Raw genomic sequence first — 18,893 nt, 5'->3', positions numbered from 1 at the left:
TGGCATAAAAGCCTTCAGATTTAATTCTGTATTTTTTTAGCATGCTCTGGCCCTGTCTAGCTCAAGTCCCACCCCTCTCCTGTATTCACCAACACTCCACCCCTTAAGAATTCCCAGTGAGCTATGCTGTTTTGTACTGTGTCTTTGCCCAATCTGTTCCTTTTGCCTAGAATGCTGTCTTTCTACTCCCTTCCAGTCTCTGCTTAGAAAATTTCTACACATCTTTTAGGACTCAGTCCAAACATCACCTCCTCTGTGAGGCCTTCCCTGATGTTCCTATGCAGAGTAAATCTTCTTGTGGTTCTCCAAACACCTCTATTATTTATTCCACGTTGTGGCCCTGGAGACATACCTGTTTCCTCAAGTGGGTGGTGAACCTCAAGAGAATAGAAACTGTTTTCAATTAAAAATTTTCTTCTACTCTCCCCAGTGCTTAGCACAGTAACTGGAACATACTAGGAACTTAATAAATAGTCATCATGTAAGTGAATGAATGGATGGGTGGATGGATTGGTGCGGCTTGGGTTGGAATTCCTATCTCCTCAACAGTTAGCCATCAAGTCATATACCACAATGCAGGTGGGTTGTAGGTTAGTGGAGACAGGCTTCACACTCCCACCTGTTGTAAATTCCCAATATATTTCAGCGTCAGTGAAGGCAGATGGTGACAGGAACAGGAGCAGGCATTACATCTTTGTATGGCATTTCCCTTGCAGGGCATTAGTCCCTACAGAGTGGGCAGCAGGCAGTGTCACACTCTTCATAGGTAAGGTCCTGCCAGTTGAGGGAAAAAAACCCAAAATCTTGCTGAGCCATTGCCCCTTGGTTTTTTAATATATTTCGCCATTTACTAGTGATTTGCCAGTCACTAACAATTTATATACTCCCCTTTAGAGCATAGTCTAGGTACCACCGAATGAGAACACACTTCTGGAGGCCTCCTACAGTACCAGGAGGCAAACCTTTGGGTGCTGACTTATAAAGAGAACTGTGGAGTCCCTAGGAGGGGCTGGAGTGGTCAGGAAGTGAGGGGACTTGGGACTGAGACTATTTATTAACTAATAGGCAAGCTTAAAAATATTTTTAACAGCGTTATGACTATACAAAAGTCTACCAGCTAAATAACAGTCCTGCTTTAAAAGAACGTTAACCGACATCAGGATTGCTGGGTTCTTGAACCAAAGTCATCATCAGTAAGACCTCACGCTCAACAGGGAGGAGAAAGCAGCCAGTGCCCAGGTATCTCTGGGTAGTTGTGTCTCCAATTCTAGCTTGCCGGTGTCCTGAAGAGGCTGTCTCCCCACAGACCACTCCTTGATTCTGATTTAATACCTTTTACCTCCATGGTTCTAATATGTCTATAAGCACAGATCCATTTCCCTGAGATGGGACTTCCACTCCTTAGCTGGGGTTGTTTATCAGAGTGAAATATAGAGATCGTTTGCTTGTAGACCCACCCCAACCACAGAGTGGGGTAGCAGAGAGAGGAAGAGGGCCCAGGAGGGAAGATAAAACGTTAAGGTTCATGGGGCATACATAGGAAAAAGATCGAAGTCTTTAGTCATCATAATAAAATATTACCTTACTTCTTGAGATCCCACTCTAAGCCAGAAACTGTGCTACCAACTTTCCAGTTGTCATCTCCAAGTCTCACACAGTACTCCAATGGAGGTCTCATTACCTCTGGCAGATGAGAAACAGGTTCAGAGAAGTTGAACTTGTCCTTCAGATGTGTGTGTAAATGCCTCTGCATATGTTCCCGTAGGTTCTGGCCTTCCCCTATCAAAACATTCAGTGCAGTTTACTGATTTTCCCTATTGTCTCATCCATTAAATTCTCAGCACTTTGAGGGTGGGATCCATGCCCATTTTACTTGCTGTTATATATCACACCCAGGAGTAGATGCAGAGTGGATAAATGTTTGTTGAGAGAATGAAAGGAAGGAGGGAATGGAGGGAGAGAGGGAGGAAGAAAGGAAGCCTAAGCTTGCTCAAGCAATAAGTGGTATCACCTGACTATCCTTCAGCTTTCTCCTATAAGCCCACAGTTCACAGGGAAGGCTGGGGAGATGGAAGGAGACTGTCCATTTGTTTTCTCTGAATAAAGAGATGACTACACAAAACCATGTACTCCCAGGGGCCACAGCAGGACCTTCTGAGGATGTCTGTGGTTATTCTTTTCTTCCTCTGCCTCCCTCACTTGTTCCCAAGATGGCCCCTCTTTTCTCAACTCGTTTATCATTTCCTTGACCTAGGCAAAACTTGCATTCAAGAGACATTTAGTAAATATTTACTCATTGATTCATTCAGGCCTCAAATACACAACTCCAGCATAGCACAGTTCAATTACAGCACCTGACAAAGCTTTCTTTCTTGACTTATTGACTTGCTTCCAAGAGCATTAAATATTGGTTTTACAGCACACATGTGGAAATACCATCTACAGTCATTGAACCTATCTGTAAATAGACTCACCGAACTCTATCTGGAGTGTCATTTAGGATGTTCAGAAACCATCTAGAATAACATGAAGGGAGGCTTCTAGGAAAGCAGGCATGGAGTTGGGATAACACACTTAGTGAAGTAGTTGTAAGAAGCAGTCTTCAGAAATTGTTAATTCCTCTCTCAAAGGACCTCCCTACTACAGTGTGTCTCCGCCTGGCTGCATATTTGAATTATTGGAGTTTTAAAATGTAGGTTTTATTATTATATAGGTATGGCAAGGTCAACAGATCAGGAGATAACTGCCATTGAAAAGATAGTTTGTTATATTTCTAGATCCCAAAAGGAGGGAACTCATGCCATGGGGGCCACACAGGGAAGCGCCAGATTTAGTCAGGAGAAAGGGTGGGGGGAATCATGGGCAAGAGCCTTTTTTACAAGTGAGGCAGGGTAAGCAGGTTTAGGATTGGCTAGTCTGCATAATTTCAGCGGGCTCTGGGGCAAAAGGGCTGTCCGTAGTTGTCTGGTACATGGCCCTAGGGTAGATTAGGGCAGGTGGATAATGGCCTCCAATGTGAGAGCCCCTATAAAGGAGGTGGTTGGGGCATGGGCTCTGGATTTGTTAGTTTGCACATGAAAGGTGTGTTCACAGGCAGGTTGTTTGCCATCTCTAGGAATTAGCTTACCCTGGGAGTGGCAGTCCTTCCAGGATCAGCACGGCCCCAGATGTTAAACCATCAGAATATAACTGGTTGGGGGAGGGACACTATTAAAAAGTTGTGATGCTTAAGCCCTATCCTCTAGAGATTATGATGGAATAATAATCTGGGGATAGAGACTGGGAATTGGTATTTTTCAAAGCTCCACTGGTGATTCTAATGTGCAGCTAGGATTGTGAGCCACAGCTAGCGTGTATGCACTCAGAGTTCCATGTGTTTCATTAATTAAGGAACATGTCCTTTGCATAGTATACTAGGTTTGCAACAAATCATGGATGCCTAAGAACTAGTTTATCAAGTTGCTTTTTCTTTCATTTCAGGCCTCCAACCAGGGAGACCTTCCATCCTCCTCCTCCTGTTCCACCCAGAGGTCGTTGATTCCACCTCCTAAGACCTGCCTACTTTAGGACTTTGAGACTTGCAATTTTCGGCCTGTTAATGATGTCTTCATGTTGCGTTTGACGGCACAACTGCTGACCTTAAGACCCACTCTCATTGCTGATATTGTTGCAGCCCTGCTGGTTTGGGCTTTCCTTGAAGAAGATATTATTAAGGCAAGAAGAAGTGAAAAACTAAAGACTTTATTCACTATCACCAAGTGTATTGATGCATATCCTCATTTGCCAAAAGGATGAAGACTTAATTGGAATACTCACCTCTAATTTGGCCTGTCAGAAGCCTAAAAAGATTGATCAGAAATGTACTTTACAAATGATTTTACTGAAATGCACTTATCTTAGGCCTTACTTATTTGCTAGTCCAGCCTAATTTCTAGAAGTGGTTATGATTTAAGAAAGTATTCAAGTAAGAAGATATGTCCTAATTTTTAAATGATTCTTCAACTTTTCTGTAGATTCAGGAGTCTGTTTAAATGTCAGGGCTGGAAACAAACTGAAAAAGACTTTAGAGAGGGATTAGTCCTAACTCCTCTTACATAAAAGGCAAATCTGCGATTCCGCAGAGGTCTGGAAGCAAGAGTTTTCAGTTGGTTAGAGGAAGAGGTGGGTCTAGAATCTGGGATACTGTTCCAGATCACCGTAATTTCCATCTGCAAATAGCCAAGCCCTCTCCCTTAAGAAGTGTCCAGTTGGAGAAGTTTGGTCAGTGACTGACTATTGGCCTCCTAGAAGTTTCCTTCTTACATATCTCCGAGATACTGGACTATCAAGTATTTTTTTCATTTGAGCATTTATACTTCAGTATGCTTTCAAAATGATAATGCTGCCAAGGAACATCTAAAAATAGTTGGGAACCAGAAGCCCAGGATACCAGGGACCCCATTTATTGCTCTGCAGACCTTTATAGGTCTTAGTTCTGGCCATAAGGAAAGAGGAGGAACCTTGCCTTTTTCTCTGCTGAGATGTCGGAAGAGGAAGGAAGAACCTAAAATAGAAATAGTTATCTATTTCCTTATACACCTATTATTACCACTAGGCTTGGGAAATCTGTTTGTGTAGAGAACATAGAGCCTTAAATATGTCATTAATTTTGAGTCCCTGGCACATAAATCTACCTTCAAAGCACAGGTCCTTAATTTGATGCCTAAACATACACTAAAATTAGTATCAGGTCTATTTCTTTAAAAAATATCAGAAATCTGGTGGTTTTCCAGGATATTATTCTCCATCCCACACAGTTGTATAAAAGCCACACTATTAGTGATTCATTTAAGTACAACTTTATTGGGTCCTTTTCTAATGATTAAAAGTTCTTTTTCAATCTCATTCCTCAGTCCAGCAAATAGGGACTCTTAGTGAAGTTAATAGCTTCTGGGTCTTGGGTTTTTTTCCGACATAAAATACACTATTGGCCATGGCCATTAAGACAGTGTTTGTGCAAATTACCTACCACAATGCCTGGCACATGGTAGCCATTCTGCAATGCTCTCTTTATTCTCTTTATTTGGGAGAAATAGGGTAATGTAAGGTACAAGGAGAACAAGAAATTATTAATGTTGGTATGATTGTCCTTCCTGTTATTTAAAGACAGTCTCCATCTTAAGCACATTTGATTTTGATAAAAGCTACACTTTTTTTAATATTCAATACCTCTAAGCCCCCTTTGGATGCCAAATTTAGATTTTTTTTCATTCTCTGATTAACAAGCATTTAGATCAATAACATGGCAAAACCTACTGGCAGCCAATGGTGTTAGCAACTTTTATGCACATCACTGTGCAATACTGGAGTATTTTATTGCATTTTATTCTTATATGAAAATAAGTGGAAAACATAAAATTGAAAGTGCTGATGAGAAACTTGTGTCTATAAATCTGACACACTTGAGACACGGATGGAAATGATCAGGAGTGCCAAGTCAAAAGTGGTAAGTCTTAAATACTCATTAGATGTTCACTGAACATCCAAAATGATTGGTTCTGTGTAAAAGTAAAAGAAGAAAATGAAAAAATTTGGATGAAACATTGGGACTGTGTTATCAAAGAATGCCTCTAATGATGAGGTGAAATGTTTCATTCTCTAGAAACAGAACCACCCATTATAAAGTAAATTTATTCAACTTCTACCTACTCAACTTTTGTACACATTTTTTAGGAAAACATTATGTAACAAAACCATGGATTTCAGTACAATGAAGATCAGAAACTAAATTGTAACTAGGCATCCAAAAGAGACTATTAAAAAGTTTTCTAAATGATGCTTTGGAAGACAGCTCTGCTGTCACCATCCTTTCCCAAGATCTTACAAGCTGGGTCAATTGAAAGTGAAGTTATTAGTCATATTCACTGCCATTGCCTTTGCCTCTAACTGTACAAGCTACATTGTCCTCCAGGTCCTAGGCCAGCATTGTTCCTTCATCTCATATTACAACTTGTGAGTAGATAACCCAACTAAATACTTAGCAACAAAGTATGAAGACTGAGAGACTATGAACAGGAGGTTGGTGTTGCAATCAAATAATTTAACTTGATATATTTAATGATGTGAATAATCCCTAATGCTTTGCCATAATTAAGCAAAGTAATAGTATGTAAATGACTTCAATGAATATTTTTCCAACTCAAGCTAAGTTACCTACCCCCCCCCCCAGTTTTTCTTGCTTTGTTATTAAAAAAGAGAGGTCCTAGTCTGTCCTATATTATCTCAATAGCTAGGAGTTTTAGATCCCTCTCCCATATGCCCCAGGAAATAAGTGGTTTTCTGTGCTCCGTTTTCAAAGAATAGTGTGTGGTTTTGCAGCTGGTTGGCTGAGGAGGCATAAGTAGCAGATTTATTTCTAAAAAGACAAGTGGCTAATTTGGATAACTCTAAAAGATTCATCCTAAAAATCAATCCCCAGTTTTGAGGAATCTGCATGTATAAATATTTGCTTTGGTTTGATAAATAAATTATGTTCTGTTCATTTCCAAGCAAGTTATTAAGAATATAAAATGGTCTTCCTCATTCATTCCTGATGGCCAGATACTGTGTTCACCAGGGTGGTGAGAAGATGAGTAGGAGGTTGAAAGATGCATTTTGAATTCTGAGACACAACTCAGAATTCGTTTTCTCATAGAAACTGTAATAAATAGGTTCCCAGGCTAGCCCGCCAAAGTGCATTTAACCCACTATATAGGAGAAAATGTCTTAGCTAACTCGGTAGTAAGAGTTAGCATGGTGTAGGGAGAGAGCATTGGCTTGGAAGTCAGGAAACCTGGATTTTATTTTGGTCTGCTACTGACTTGCAGAGTTCATATAACTTGACTACCCGGGGTCTGTTTCATCATCTATGAAGTAAAGAGTTTTGTGTTTAGTAACACTCTGGGTCCCTTCAACTCTGTTAAGTCTAAGTCTAAGGCAAGGGGTGGAGAATCCCTCATTCTGAAGAAGGGGGGTGGCAGCCTTCCTGGAGTCACCACCTAATTGGCAAAGGATGTAATTTGTGGCAGCTGCTGTTCCTTGCCCTGTATCAGTGTTGTAACAGATCAGTTAAAAAAATATGTGAAAAACAGTAAAATGGAAACCATACAAAGAAATTAATAGCCTCAGTTGCTCTTCAGTCTAAGAACCAAATGTTTTAAGTGATTGCTTTTTAGAGAAAGAACTCAGAACAATTATGAAGTTCTTCAGTATCTAGAACATTTCAGCTAGAACAGAAAAGGTCGAGGTGGAAGTGGTAAAACAGCAATAGAAGGACTGCCCACCCCAGAAGTAAATAAGTAGCAAGACAAGTTGAACAAAGTAGAAAGAAGAAATAGAATTCCAAAGAAGAGGTAGCTGAGGATGGAAACCGGAAGACATGTTGTCATCTGTAGACAAAGGCTTTTGACGATCATGTTTATCAAGAAGGAGAATAAAAGATTGAAGTTGTGGTTTTCTGGATCATTTACTGGTCATAAGCTCTTTAACTAATTGAGTCTTATTAGAACTACCATAAAAAAGAGGCTGTGCAGCCATTTGGGGGGTTTTCTTTTATTGGCATTTTTCTCCCCATCCATTTTGGTGTCAGGGAATGAGGTCATTAATCTAGATGAAGAAACTGGTGAAATAAGACATATCAATGATTTTCACTTCCTAGTTTGGCAGAAGAGCTCTGGTTTTGATGGTGCCCCTGAGTCCCAACTGTTTTTGAGCCTTGAGGTTATCAGGTTCCAAGGATCTTTGAAGCTACAGTCCTTTTCCTCTAATAAGTTACTTTATCTCTTATTCTTTCTTTCCATACCTACTGTTAACAGACTCTTATCACCTGAAGCCATTTATTATCATCATTTCCTAGTACCTACCAGAGTTCCTGGCACATAGTAGATGCTCAGTAAATAGTTGTTGAATTAATGGCCCTACATGCTCTTCCCTCCATTAAACTTTCCCACACACTCCACCAAAAGAGGGTTTCCTCCTCTCTCTTTGCCCGTTGTTCTCATTGCCTGTCGAACGTTTGCACAGTTGGGCACATTTTGTGCAGTTTGTGTGTGTGTGTGTGTGTGTGTGCACTGTTATGCCTGTTCTCTGTTGTGTGTGTAATGTTTCCTGGTTTTAAGTCTATGCTCCCCAAATGAATACTTTATACTTTTTCTTGTGTCCTCCCCACTCCCAGTGCTCCCCACAACACCTAGCAAATGCTTACTGCCTCAGATCCGTGGAGGTTGGTGATAGATGTTTAAGCAAGAAACTACTCATCCATTTTAATTCGGCACTCACACTGCTTGTTCTTCAATTGCCCATCATCACTCGATTCAAAAGCAGTGATTATTCATTCACAGAGCATTTACTGAGCTTCCACTATGAGTAAGTCACTGCGCTAGGTGCGCTGGGGGATATACAAAGATGTATAAGACACCTCCTCTGATTTCTACAGCAATTACTGGTGTACGACTCATTCAGCAATTAATCATGTACTGCCTTGTGATGTCTCTTAGACTAGCTAGAAAGTGTTCTTTAAATCCTTCTATGCTATCTGATTTTCACTTATTGAATGTCTATGATGTGAGAAGCACTATCCCAGCAGCTGGGACAGATATAAAGATAAAGGATAGTTCCTGCCATCAACAAAGGTCAAAATGTAGTACAAAAGAGGAAGTGGGGCTAGATGGTAATTATGACAAACATGCCAAATGCTACTGGAATCCTAAAGAAGACATGCTCAGCTTCCTTAGGGCATCAGGCAAAGTTTCACTGAAGAGATGATAATTCAGGTAGGCCTGGAAGGAGATTGTCTAATGGTTGTCCATTTATTTCCATTCTAGGCAAAAGGAACATCAAGAGCAAAGGCACAGTGGTATAAAACCACTGTATAAACCACCACAGTGGTATAAAACCAGGGGTATAAAACCAGAACCTGGTGTACTGGGGAAATATAGGGATGAAGTCAAGCATGGACAGGGCGGGAGGTAAAGTTGGGGAGATAAATTGGGATCTGATTGTGCAGCTGCATGCTAACAGGACTATCCTTTAGCAAGGAACTTTTGTTTTTTTAATATCATATGTAGCACATGCTCATTGTGAAAAACATCCAAATATTTACAGGCATGTACAAAGTTAACCACTGTTAATGGTTTGAGTCATAATCTTTCAGATTGTTTTCTACAGGTAGACTAATATATTACTATTTAAAATAGCATTGTACTTCATATTTTCAAGTTTTTTCATTTAAAATTGTCTCTCAGCTATATTCCATGACAGTACATAAAGGTCTATTTCATTTTTTTAAATGACTGTATGGATAGTAGTCCATTAGTAGCAAGAAAGGCTGATTTTGGAACCCGACTGCTTGGGTCTGGTCTTTCAGCAAGCCACCTAACCCCTCTGTGCTTCAGTTATCATAGCTGTAAAATGAACATACTAACAGGACCTGTTGCATAAGGTTTTTGTGAGGATTAAGTGAGCCAAGACATGTAAAGGGTTCTGAACAGTGCCTGGCAGATAAAAATCTTAGTTGTGATTCCATGATTTATTTAAACAATATTCAAGGAGTGTTTTAAGCAAGAGAGTGATATAATCAGGTTTCTTTTTAGAAAGATCCCCCTGGCAGCTGTTGGGGAGGATAAACAGGGAGGGAAGATTGGTGGCAGGGATCCTGTTGGGAGACTGTTGCAATATATATAGTGAGATGCAGAAGACTGGCTGTTACTGGCAGAGGAAAGAGAGGAAAAATAAATTCTTGAGACATTTCTAAGGTGCCAAATGCTGGAAATTGTTGACTGCTGATGGCTGAGAGAGACAATTCAACTACAAGTTCCAGATTTTTGGCTTAGAGGACTGTGTAGATGGTGGTGCCATACTCATATATTTATCTGACAAATAAATTTTCTGAGTTCCTACTATGGGCCTGGCACTGTTCTAGGCACAGGAAATACGGCAGGGAACCAGATCTCTGCTTGGGAGAGGAGCTTAGATTCCAAGAGGTGCTCGAGTCTGTGAGTGAGAGATCGAAAAATAATAAGTAAAAAAATAAATGAAGAAGAATTTCAACAAGATTGAATGGTAGGGGTCCAATAAATATTCAGTGACTTTAAAACACTTATCCAGCCCTGTACAAATGTAACAACCTCCCGTGATGCTGATTATAGGAGCTCGGGATTCATTCACGGTAGCAGACGAGTGCCTGGAAAGGGCTGTTTGATCTGACCCCTCAAGCTCGAGGGGCCGCAGGGCAGACCATCACCCCATTTCACAGCCGAGGAAAATGAGGCCAGGAAAAGTGAAGCGTTTTGACCAATGTCACACAACTCGAGGCGCCGGAGACGGCTTCGGCGCTGAGGTGCGGGGGGCGCGAGGCCGGGCCGAGTCTGCGCGCCGCCGCCCCGGGGCCCAGCTGCGGGCGGCCGGGCAGGGCCCTGCCCGAGCGGGGCCCTCCTGGGGCGCGGACTCGCGCTCCGGGGCGGGGCGCCGGGCGGCGGTTGCGGGCCCGCGTCGCGAGGCACTTCCGGCGTGTGCCGGGGTGGCCGGATGACGTGGCTGAGTCAGAGGAAGAGGCTGAGGAGGCGCGGGGGGCGGGGGAGGCGCGGGAGCGGGCGGTGACGGCGGCGGCGCCGAGGAGCCAGCGGCTGGGCCCGGGCCCCGTGCGTCTGTCCGCGCCCGGTGGATGCGAATCGGCCGCGGCGGCGGCGGCGGCGGAGGAGTCGGTGGGCGGGCGCCGGGCCGGTGGGAGCGCGGAGGATGAGGCCGCTGCCGGGTGCTCCCGGCGTGGCGGCGGCCGCCGCGCTGTTGCTGCTGCTGCTGCCCCGGGCCCGGGCGGACGAGCACGAGCACACGGTGAGAAGCGCTCCCGGCCTGCGCGGCCAGCCCCGGCCCGCTGCCCCGGCCCTCCGCCCCGGCGGGCCCGGCGCGGCCTGGAGGGCACGGGGCCCGGTTGAGCGCCGCGGCCGCCCGAGGGCGCCTTCCGGTTGGGCCTGGCGGAGCCGAAGCCCCGGGAGCTGGGAGGAGGCATTTCCCTGCGCTCCCGGGACAGGACTTCGCTCCCTGCGTGCTTGGGCCTCCTTCCCCGGCCCGGACCTAAATGGCTCCGCACCCCTGGGTCTGGGGGCCCCCGGGGTCGGGGCTCACTCCGCGGCGGGAGTGGGGGCTGCAGGCGGGCCGTGCTCGGGGCTAGTGCCCCCCAGGAAAGGGAGCTGCGGGGGCTACGACACAGCGGAAGATGGATGCATCACGATTACCCGGCGTACACTAACCAGGAAATATCCACCGCTTTATGGTCCTCACCGGCCTTTATTTCTCCCTCCTGCCCAGACCGGATTAAAACCCTGGCATGGGGACAGCACTGATAAACTTGGGCTGAAGAGCGCTTTACACGTGTACGTGCACTCAGCCTACACGCACGCACTCAGCTGCGAGGCCTTTCTTGTAACTTTCTCCTCACCCTCTTCTAGCCCTTAGATGAGGCTCCCTTCTCAGAGGTCTCTAACTAGGCAGCTTCTGACGGTAAGGGGTCTTCAGATTCTCAGTCTTCTTGTCGGGCCGGGAACAGTGCGTTTTGCATTTAGCCTAAAATTGACTGACTGTTTATTTAATTGACATTTTCACATCAAAGCATGAATGTTAACGACTCTTCAGGTGACTTGCACTCGGGGGTGTAACTCAATGGTTTTCAGAATGGTAGATGTGGGCAGGGCAGGAAAGTCATGTAAATTAAAAGGTTGCTTGGCGAGTAATTAGTTTTTTATACTTTAACCTATTAATGATAGGATTTGCATGACAGGTTGTGTATGTACTAAATCTGAAAGATTTGAGGGAGTCTTCTGTCATTCCTGATAAGTGAGGAAAGGAAGCAATTGTCTTTATTTATTCAGTGGACCCTACTTTAGATTTTATTTGTAATTAACCAGACTTTTCTCTAATCCCTAGGTTATATGGGCTCTTATTTTAGCTAATAAAAGCTCTAAACTTTTGGCTATTTTGCCTTCAATCACAGCCAGAAACTTTTTACCAGAATATATATTTTTAGAGACAAATCCCGAATCGGTGATATTTTTGTGCTGTATTTGTGACTTTTCTTCTTAAGATGATTTTTTCACCGGTTAAACAGTTAAATGAAAAATTATTTCCTGTTGATTCTTCTGTCAGGTAACTTGTCCAAAAGTGTAAGAACTGTTCATTTCCAATGGGCAGCCTTTTGGTCAATGGTATTGTTACTAATATTTTTCCAATTTTTTGAACACTTAAGGAAAGTTATCATGTAAAACTCAGAACTCTCTCTTAACTATAGTTCCACCATACAGATATACAAACTTAAGAGGAGTAGTCTACTTTTTTACCTTGTCTTTTATATAAATTTCTATAAAGAGGGAAAACTATGAATTAAAATTTCACAAATTGGAGATGTATAAAAAGGCCTTAGATTAATTTACAGATTTAAAATGTAAATACCAATTTCACAGAAATCTTATTTCCAAGAACATTTTAATTTTTTATGCCAGTAATTTAATATAAAATATTTGGTGAAAGGTTTTTGAGAGAATATGGTATGTAAGAGGTAATTGCTGGACAAAAAAATTTAGAATCCATTTCATTCATGTCTACATTGAACTGCTCTTACTTGGTTATCTATTATTAAAATCAAAGCAGTTATAGGAAGGCTAGCATTAAGATACAAGGGTAGGGCTGGCCCCGTGGCTTAGTGGTTAAGTGCGCGTGCTCCGCTGCTGGCGGCCCGGGTTCGGATCCGGGCGTGCACCCACGCACCGCTTCTCTGGCCATGCTGAGGCGGCGTCCCACATACAGCATCTAGAAGGATGTGCAACTATGACATACAGCTATCTACTGGGGCTTTGAGAAAAAGAAAAAAGGAGGAGGATTGGCAATAGATGTTAGCTCAGAGCTGGTCTTCCTCAGCAGAAAGAGGAGGATTAGCATGGATGTTAGCTCAGGGCTGATCTTCCTAAAAAAAGTTAAAAAAAAAGATACAAGTGTAAAATTTAAATGTGTCAGTCATTAATTTTTTTGGCTGTTAGCCAAAATAATTTTTTTTTTTAAAGATTTTATTTATTTTATTTTTTCCCCTCAAAGCCCCAGTAGATAGTTGTATGTGATAGCTGCACATCCTTCTAGTTGCTGTATGTAGGACTCAGCCTCAGGATGGACGGAGAAGTGGTGCCTTGGTGCGCACCCGGGATCCGAACCCGGGCCACCAGCATCGCAGCGCACGCACCTAACCACCAAGCCACAGGGCCGGCCCTAGCCAAAATAATTTACTTTTTCCCAATTTCTTAAAAGTATTTCTTGAAAACTAGGCATTCACCTTAGTCAGATAACAATACTGAAAAGGCTATGGTCAAGTGGAATGTTTTTCCACCAAGAAGGCGGAAGTAGCCAGTGAAGAGAGAGATATCGAAGGAGGAGAAAAATTTTCAAGGGAAGGTTGTTGAGTAGGTGTTTAATAAATACTTGTAGAATTGATTTGCTAATTAAAGAACAATTTTCAGAAGTTACAGTTTGCCCTTTAGAATAATCTCGGTGAAGACAGTTTCCAGATAGAAATAATAACTGGTAGGGCTTTTGTAGCAATATGTGCTAGGTATTGTTCTAAGTACTTTACATGTATTAACTCATATTTTAAACATATATTAATAACCTTGTGAGGGGGGTGTATTATGTCCTCTTTATAGATGAGGAAGCTGACACCAGAGAGATTGTTATTTGCCTGAGGCCACACAGCCAGTAGGGGTGGAGGTAGGATTTGAACTCAGGCACCTGAATTAATAGTCGTCTACACTTTCATAGGCTATGCTCTATAGCCCTTTATCCTAAAAATAGGACAGTAAAACACTTGGTGTTAAATTGAGTAGGTCTCTGTATTGATAGTATTATTAAGTGCTTAAATGTTTGGATGAGTCTTGCTCCATAACGGGTTGGTTGTTACTGAGGAGGTGTTTGGGTTCGCCCTAAAGAGGGATAGGCCAACTTACTGGGCGTGTGACCTGTGCAGTCACATAATATGTGCAAGCGCATAAAGACTGTGCTTGGGGGGCCGGCCCCGTGGCATAGCGGTTAGGTGCTCATGCTCCGCTGCTGGCGGCCTGGGTTCGGATCCCGGGCGAGCAGATGCACCGCTTGTCAAGCCATGCTGTGGTGGCGTCCCACATAAAGTGGAGGAAGATAGGCACAGATGTTAGCCCAGGGCCAGTCTTCCTCAGCAAAAAGAGGAGAAATGGCAGATGTTAGCTCAGGGCTGATCTTTCTCACAAAAAAAAAAAAAAAGACTGTGCTTGGTTTAATGCTCTGCTGTCACCATCTTGAAATTCTTAATAAATTTTGAGCAGGAGTCCTGCATTTTTCTACTGGGCCCCACATTATGTAGCTGGTCCTAAGACGGAACATCTGCTTTATGCAGTTCCACAAAGCTCCTTATTTCTCTTACTTTACCTACTGAATTAGGATTCAGCTGACCATTCGACTCATATGGTATTTTTTATGTGCTTATTTATCCAAAGCTCTTTTAATAATCTCCGGAAATTAATGAGAAGGAAATGTGCTGTTGACTTCTAGACTATATAGACATCTAGAATATGTAAAGATGTGTTCCTTTCAGTCTTTTAAAGTTGAATCATATGTGGATTATAGGGCATATTGTTTGAAATAAAAATTAAAGAACACTTTCATGAAAGACTGGCTTTTAATATGTGATTGAAGGGTCATAAAAAGGACTCTTTAGAGTGAGTGGAAGATGTATAGGTGTGGTTTGTGCTTATTTGGTTTTCTGAAACAAGCGCTTGAAAGCATCTAGAGTTAGATACCATGTCTCCTAAGATTCCAGAGGACTCATTAAGATTTCAAATTGAGAATCATAGAATTTTAGAACTGGAAGGACTTGAGACCATTGAATCCACACGCTCATTTTCCTACTGGCCTGAAGAGGCCCAGTGACTGGCCCAAGGCCACGGAAAGAGTCTGAGCTTCTTGACCTCTATCTAGTCTGTGCTTTTTCTATCCCTCGCGTACATATGATTTCCATAGTAATACTATGTAAAGGTGTCAGCACCGAAAAAACAATAATCGAGGGCACATGACTCTTAAAGCATTTTATGGTTTGCACTTGAATTTTTGTGGGTTCTGTTTCCTCAAGATCACAGAGTCCAATTTTTTCTTTTGGTCTGTTACATACAACAAGTGGTGTTTAATCAGTGCTTGTTGAGTGACTTGAGTAATTAAGGAGCTACTAGGGACAAGAATATGCGATGTTGGAAGCAGGAAACCTTATTACTTAAAGCACAGTGAACAAACCCAGCCCGTTGTTCATTTAAGATGCATAGTCTTGGGGATGCCTGTGGTGATTTAGGGCACCTACCTAGGCTAAAATCCCATTTCTTTGTGGCCCATTGTACCGCTGGTAGGTAATGTTGGAAGGACCTGATCTGTGCCTAGGATAGCCTACTTTCGGCCTCTGCCATAAACATTTATTACACCACTGAGTGATTTCAGAAAGGTTTTGTTTGCTTTTCTTTGGCAAATGGCAGCGTTTGTCTTTGTCTCTCTTGGGAGTAGGGGAACTCTTAAAGCTTATTTGATGATTTATCAAAAGAATAAACTTTACTACAAGTGAATTTTTGAGTATTCTAATATAGATCTGGTTTTAGGAAATGCCGTAATTCATTGTCCTATTTTCAGCTGTACTCTATGGTAGACTAAAAGTTTATTTAGGTACAAAGCTATTTTGAGAGAGAGAGCGGTTATCTCAAGAGACTAGCCAAAAATAGGCTTGTAATTTATTTGTATTAGAATTCTGATGTATGTGTTTTAAATTAATAACTAAAAGGCATTGGCATTATGATTTCTGAAACATTTTCAGAACTGGATTTTGCTTTCTCAGATACGTATTTTAAAGCAAACACGTTTCTTTTTTTCCCTCATGCTATAAAAATGATGGCATTTGGGTGTTTGGCATTCTGAGCCCTCAGTCCTTTGCCTGTCTATATAAAGTCTGATTTCTTCATTCTGATTTTATAAATGAGTACATCAGTAACTTTATCTCCTAAAGTGTTCCTCCTGAGAAAAATTAGTTCATGATCTGTGTTAAGAGGGAAACTTCTGTGTCTCCCCTTCCCCAGCACATAAACAGTATTTTTTTTTTTTTTTTTGTGAGGAAGATCAGCCCTGAGCTAACATCCATGCTAATCCTCCTCTTTTTGCTGAGGAAGACCGGCTCTGAGCTGACATCTATTGCCAATCCTCCTCCTTTTTGTTTTTTTTCCCCCCAAAGCCCCAGTAGATAGTTGTACGTCATAGATGCACATCCTTCTAGTTGCTGCTTGTGGGACTCGGCTTCAGCATGGCTGGAGAAGCGGTGCATCGGTGCGTGCCCGGGATCCGAACCCCGGGCCGCCAGTAGCGGAGCACGCGCACTTAACCGCAAAGCCACCGGGCCGGCCCAGCAGTATTTAAATAAGAGAAGTCCCACACTGGTGACTTCTTGAGAATAAAGGTCATTCCTTTTGAGATTAGAGCACAAGCAGCTTTTTAGGAAGGTTTTTTTCTTTAGGGCAGATTAAAGGCTGAAATGAAAAAGTTGTTCAGTATTCAGTACTGTCTTTCGTTGCTTTGTACAACTGTATGTTTTTCATATTTCCTTCATTTAGTTTTTGCTCTTTAGTTAATGAAGCTGACTAGGGATTAGCAAAAGTGCAGTACTGAATTTGTAAACTTGATACTAATTAGTTATATGATCTTGGACAAATTACTTAACATCTCTGTTCTTTAGTTTGTTTTAATCTGTAAGATGGGGAAAATAATAGGATCTATCTTATAAAGTTTTGAGAGGATTAAAGGTTCGTGTAAAGACCTTAGAACTATGCCTAGCACATGGTATGTGCTTATTAAATGTTAGCTAATGATACTGTTACAAAAGATGGTAAGCTCATGCATGTTAGGGATTGGTCAGTTAAGATTTTACCTGAGGATTTGAGAAAGGAGGATTTGAGCAGTTCTGAAGGACAAATAGAAATTGGCTAGGTGCATAGAAGGAGGGCATTATAGATTTGGGGGAATGGCTTAAGAAACAAGGTGGAGCAGGAAAGGAAGGGAAGACAGTATTAAAAACCATCTTGGTGGAGTGGACAGCTCAGAAGTTGAGTGTAACAGTGAAACTCTTCTGAGAGCTGCCAAATGAATAGGACGGTGAGGTGAAGAACACAGGTGGTCTGAACTGGCCTCCTCTCATTTGGCTACTTCCCAGGGAGGCCTCATGGAAGCAATTACCGCCATGCTCAGGGATCCCCTGACCCACTGCTGTGCTTCCTTGACTTTTTTTCCTCCCCTTCTCCTGGTTACTCTCTGCAGGTGAGTTATAAAACTCCATCTTTCTCAGTGTCATTGGCCAACTCAGTTTTTCCAAGGAAAGTATTTAAAAAGAGCTTGCTAGGACTTCCTGAAATGTTTTGAAAGTGAATTAGACTAGTCTTTCAGCCAAGGGTGGAGGGAAGGGCCTTACCTGTGCTTTCTTCCCACGGAGTGGGGGAACTCTGGGACTTTCGCAGCAGCTTTAGGGAAAGGAAAGGGGTTTTTCTCCTTAAAAAGTTGTGCAAAGCCTTTCTTTTGGTATTTTCTAATTTTAAGATATTTTAAGACACATTTTCTCTCTTGAAAAAGAACTTTTTTCTTGACCTTGTCTTGGGAGCACTTATTCTCAGTGATAATCAAGAACTGCAATGAAAAGTAAACATTTTAAGTTCATTCTTTCTGCTCATGGTCTGCATAAGGAGCAATGTAAAAGAAAAGAAACATTTTTACCTTAATATTCACCTTAACTTTTCTCTGTGTTTGTGTGTGTGTGTGTGTGTGTTTCTATATATATGAATTTGTGTACATTTACATATGTATTTCTAGTTACTATGTCAGGCCTCTTTCCAGAAGGAATCCTAGACTACAGAATGATATCCATTTTGTTACAGTACAGTTTGCATCGTGTCATCACAACCCTACTACCCTATTAAGGTTTCATGAATGTTTAAAATGAGTGACTTCAGAATGTGACCCTTAAATTATTTTAGTCCTATGTTTGTTTGTATAAAATAAACGAATGCCCTATTTTAACAAGTATTTATGTTCAGATTTTTGTCTGTTTTTAAAGGAATATGAGTATTAAGATTTATAGAGAAGGTGGTTTTTGTGCTTATTTTCGCAAGTTACATTTAAACATTTTTGCGGACTTTCTCAGCAGGATCAATGGCAAGGTCCTCCTTAATAGGTTCTCTTGTTCAGCATCTAATCCTAAATGGATGCGTTTTGTTACCTCCCCTTGCTAATTTCTCTAAAAAGTCAGTCAGTGCACATACTTCAGACTTCTTTTACTAAGTTGCTAATGAACTTTAAATGTCAGAATTTTTTCATTGTTTCTTCATCATATTTATTAAATACTTTTTGTGTACGTGGTACTATGCAGAGAGCTTTCTGTTTAGTAAAGAGGTTTCAATTCTAATACTAACTCTGGTCAGTGGATAGTGATTGGTTTAGAGCACTGTTTTGAGAATTCTTATGCTATATCCACATCTATATCTATATCTATGTTTAGCAGAAAGGAATACCTTGATTGATTAGTGTTATATGACCATGAGCATTGGATGGAAGAGTGGTGGCATACATATATTTGTCAGCCCCTCAAAATAAAAAGAGTAGTTATGAATGGGGATGTGTGGATATATTCAGACCTGTAATTCATTCCTTCATACATGAAAATTATCTACAGTTGTTTTTATGAATTCACTTGAAACAGCTTATGATTTTCTATATTGTTATTCATCCTGATCCTTCTCTGCCAAAGCAGAATTACTTATTCCTTTATTGTTGCTACGGTAGCCCTTTGTTACCTT

At 41.8% G+C, this 18,893-nt stretch overlaps 2 protein-coding genes across 5 annotated transcripts in view; both read left to right on the top strand.

Annotated features, from left to right (window-relative positions):
• The window catches only part of PIK3AP1 (phosphoinositide-3-kinase adaptor protein 1), a 115,436-nt gene extending 107,967 nt beyond the window's left edge, over positions 1-7,469 (top strand). For all 4 annotated transcript variants that reach the window (XM_058543638.1, XM_058543637.1, XM_058543639.1 and 1 more), the window contains one exon: positions 3,481-7,469. In XM_058543638.1, coding sequence (XP_058399621.1) covers positions 3,481-3,538 — 58 coding nt within the window. In that variant the 3' untranslated portion in view covers positions 3,539-7,469. The remainder of the gene's footprint in view (positions 1-3,480) is intronic.
• A 3,146-nt stretch (positions 7,470-10,615) lies between these two features.
• TM9SF3 (transmembrane 9 superfamily member 3) overlaps positions 10,616-18,893 on the top strand; it is a 65,223-nt gene continuing 56,945 nt past the window's right edge. Inside the window, exon 1 of the mRNA XM_058543633.1 lies at positions 10,616-10,848. Coding sequence (XP_058399616.1) covers positions 10,753-10,848 — 96 coding nt within the window. The 5' untranslated portion in view covers positions 10,616-10,752. The remainder of the gene's footprint in view (positions 10,849-18,893) is intronic.

This window comes from Diceros bicornis, chromosome 6 (assembly GCF_020826845.1).
Source record: "Diceros bicornis minor isolate mBicDic1 chromosome 6, mDicBic1.mat.cur, whole genome shotgun sequence".
Classification (NCBI taxonomy): Eukaryota; Metazoa; Chordata; class Mammalia; order Perissodactyla; family Rhinocerotidae; genus Diceros; species Diceros bicornis.
Note: the sequence above shows the minus strand (reverse complement) of the source record. Positions and strands in the feature narration are given on the sequence as shown.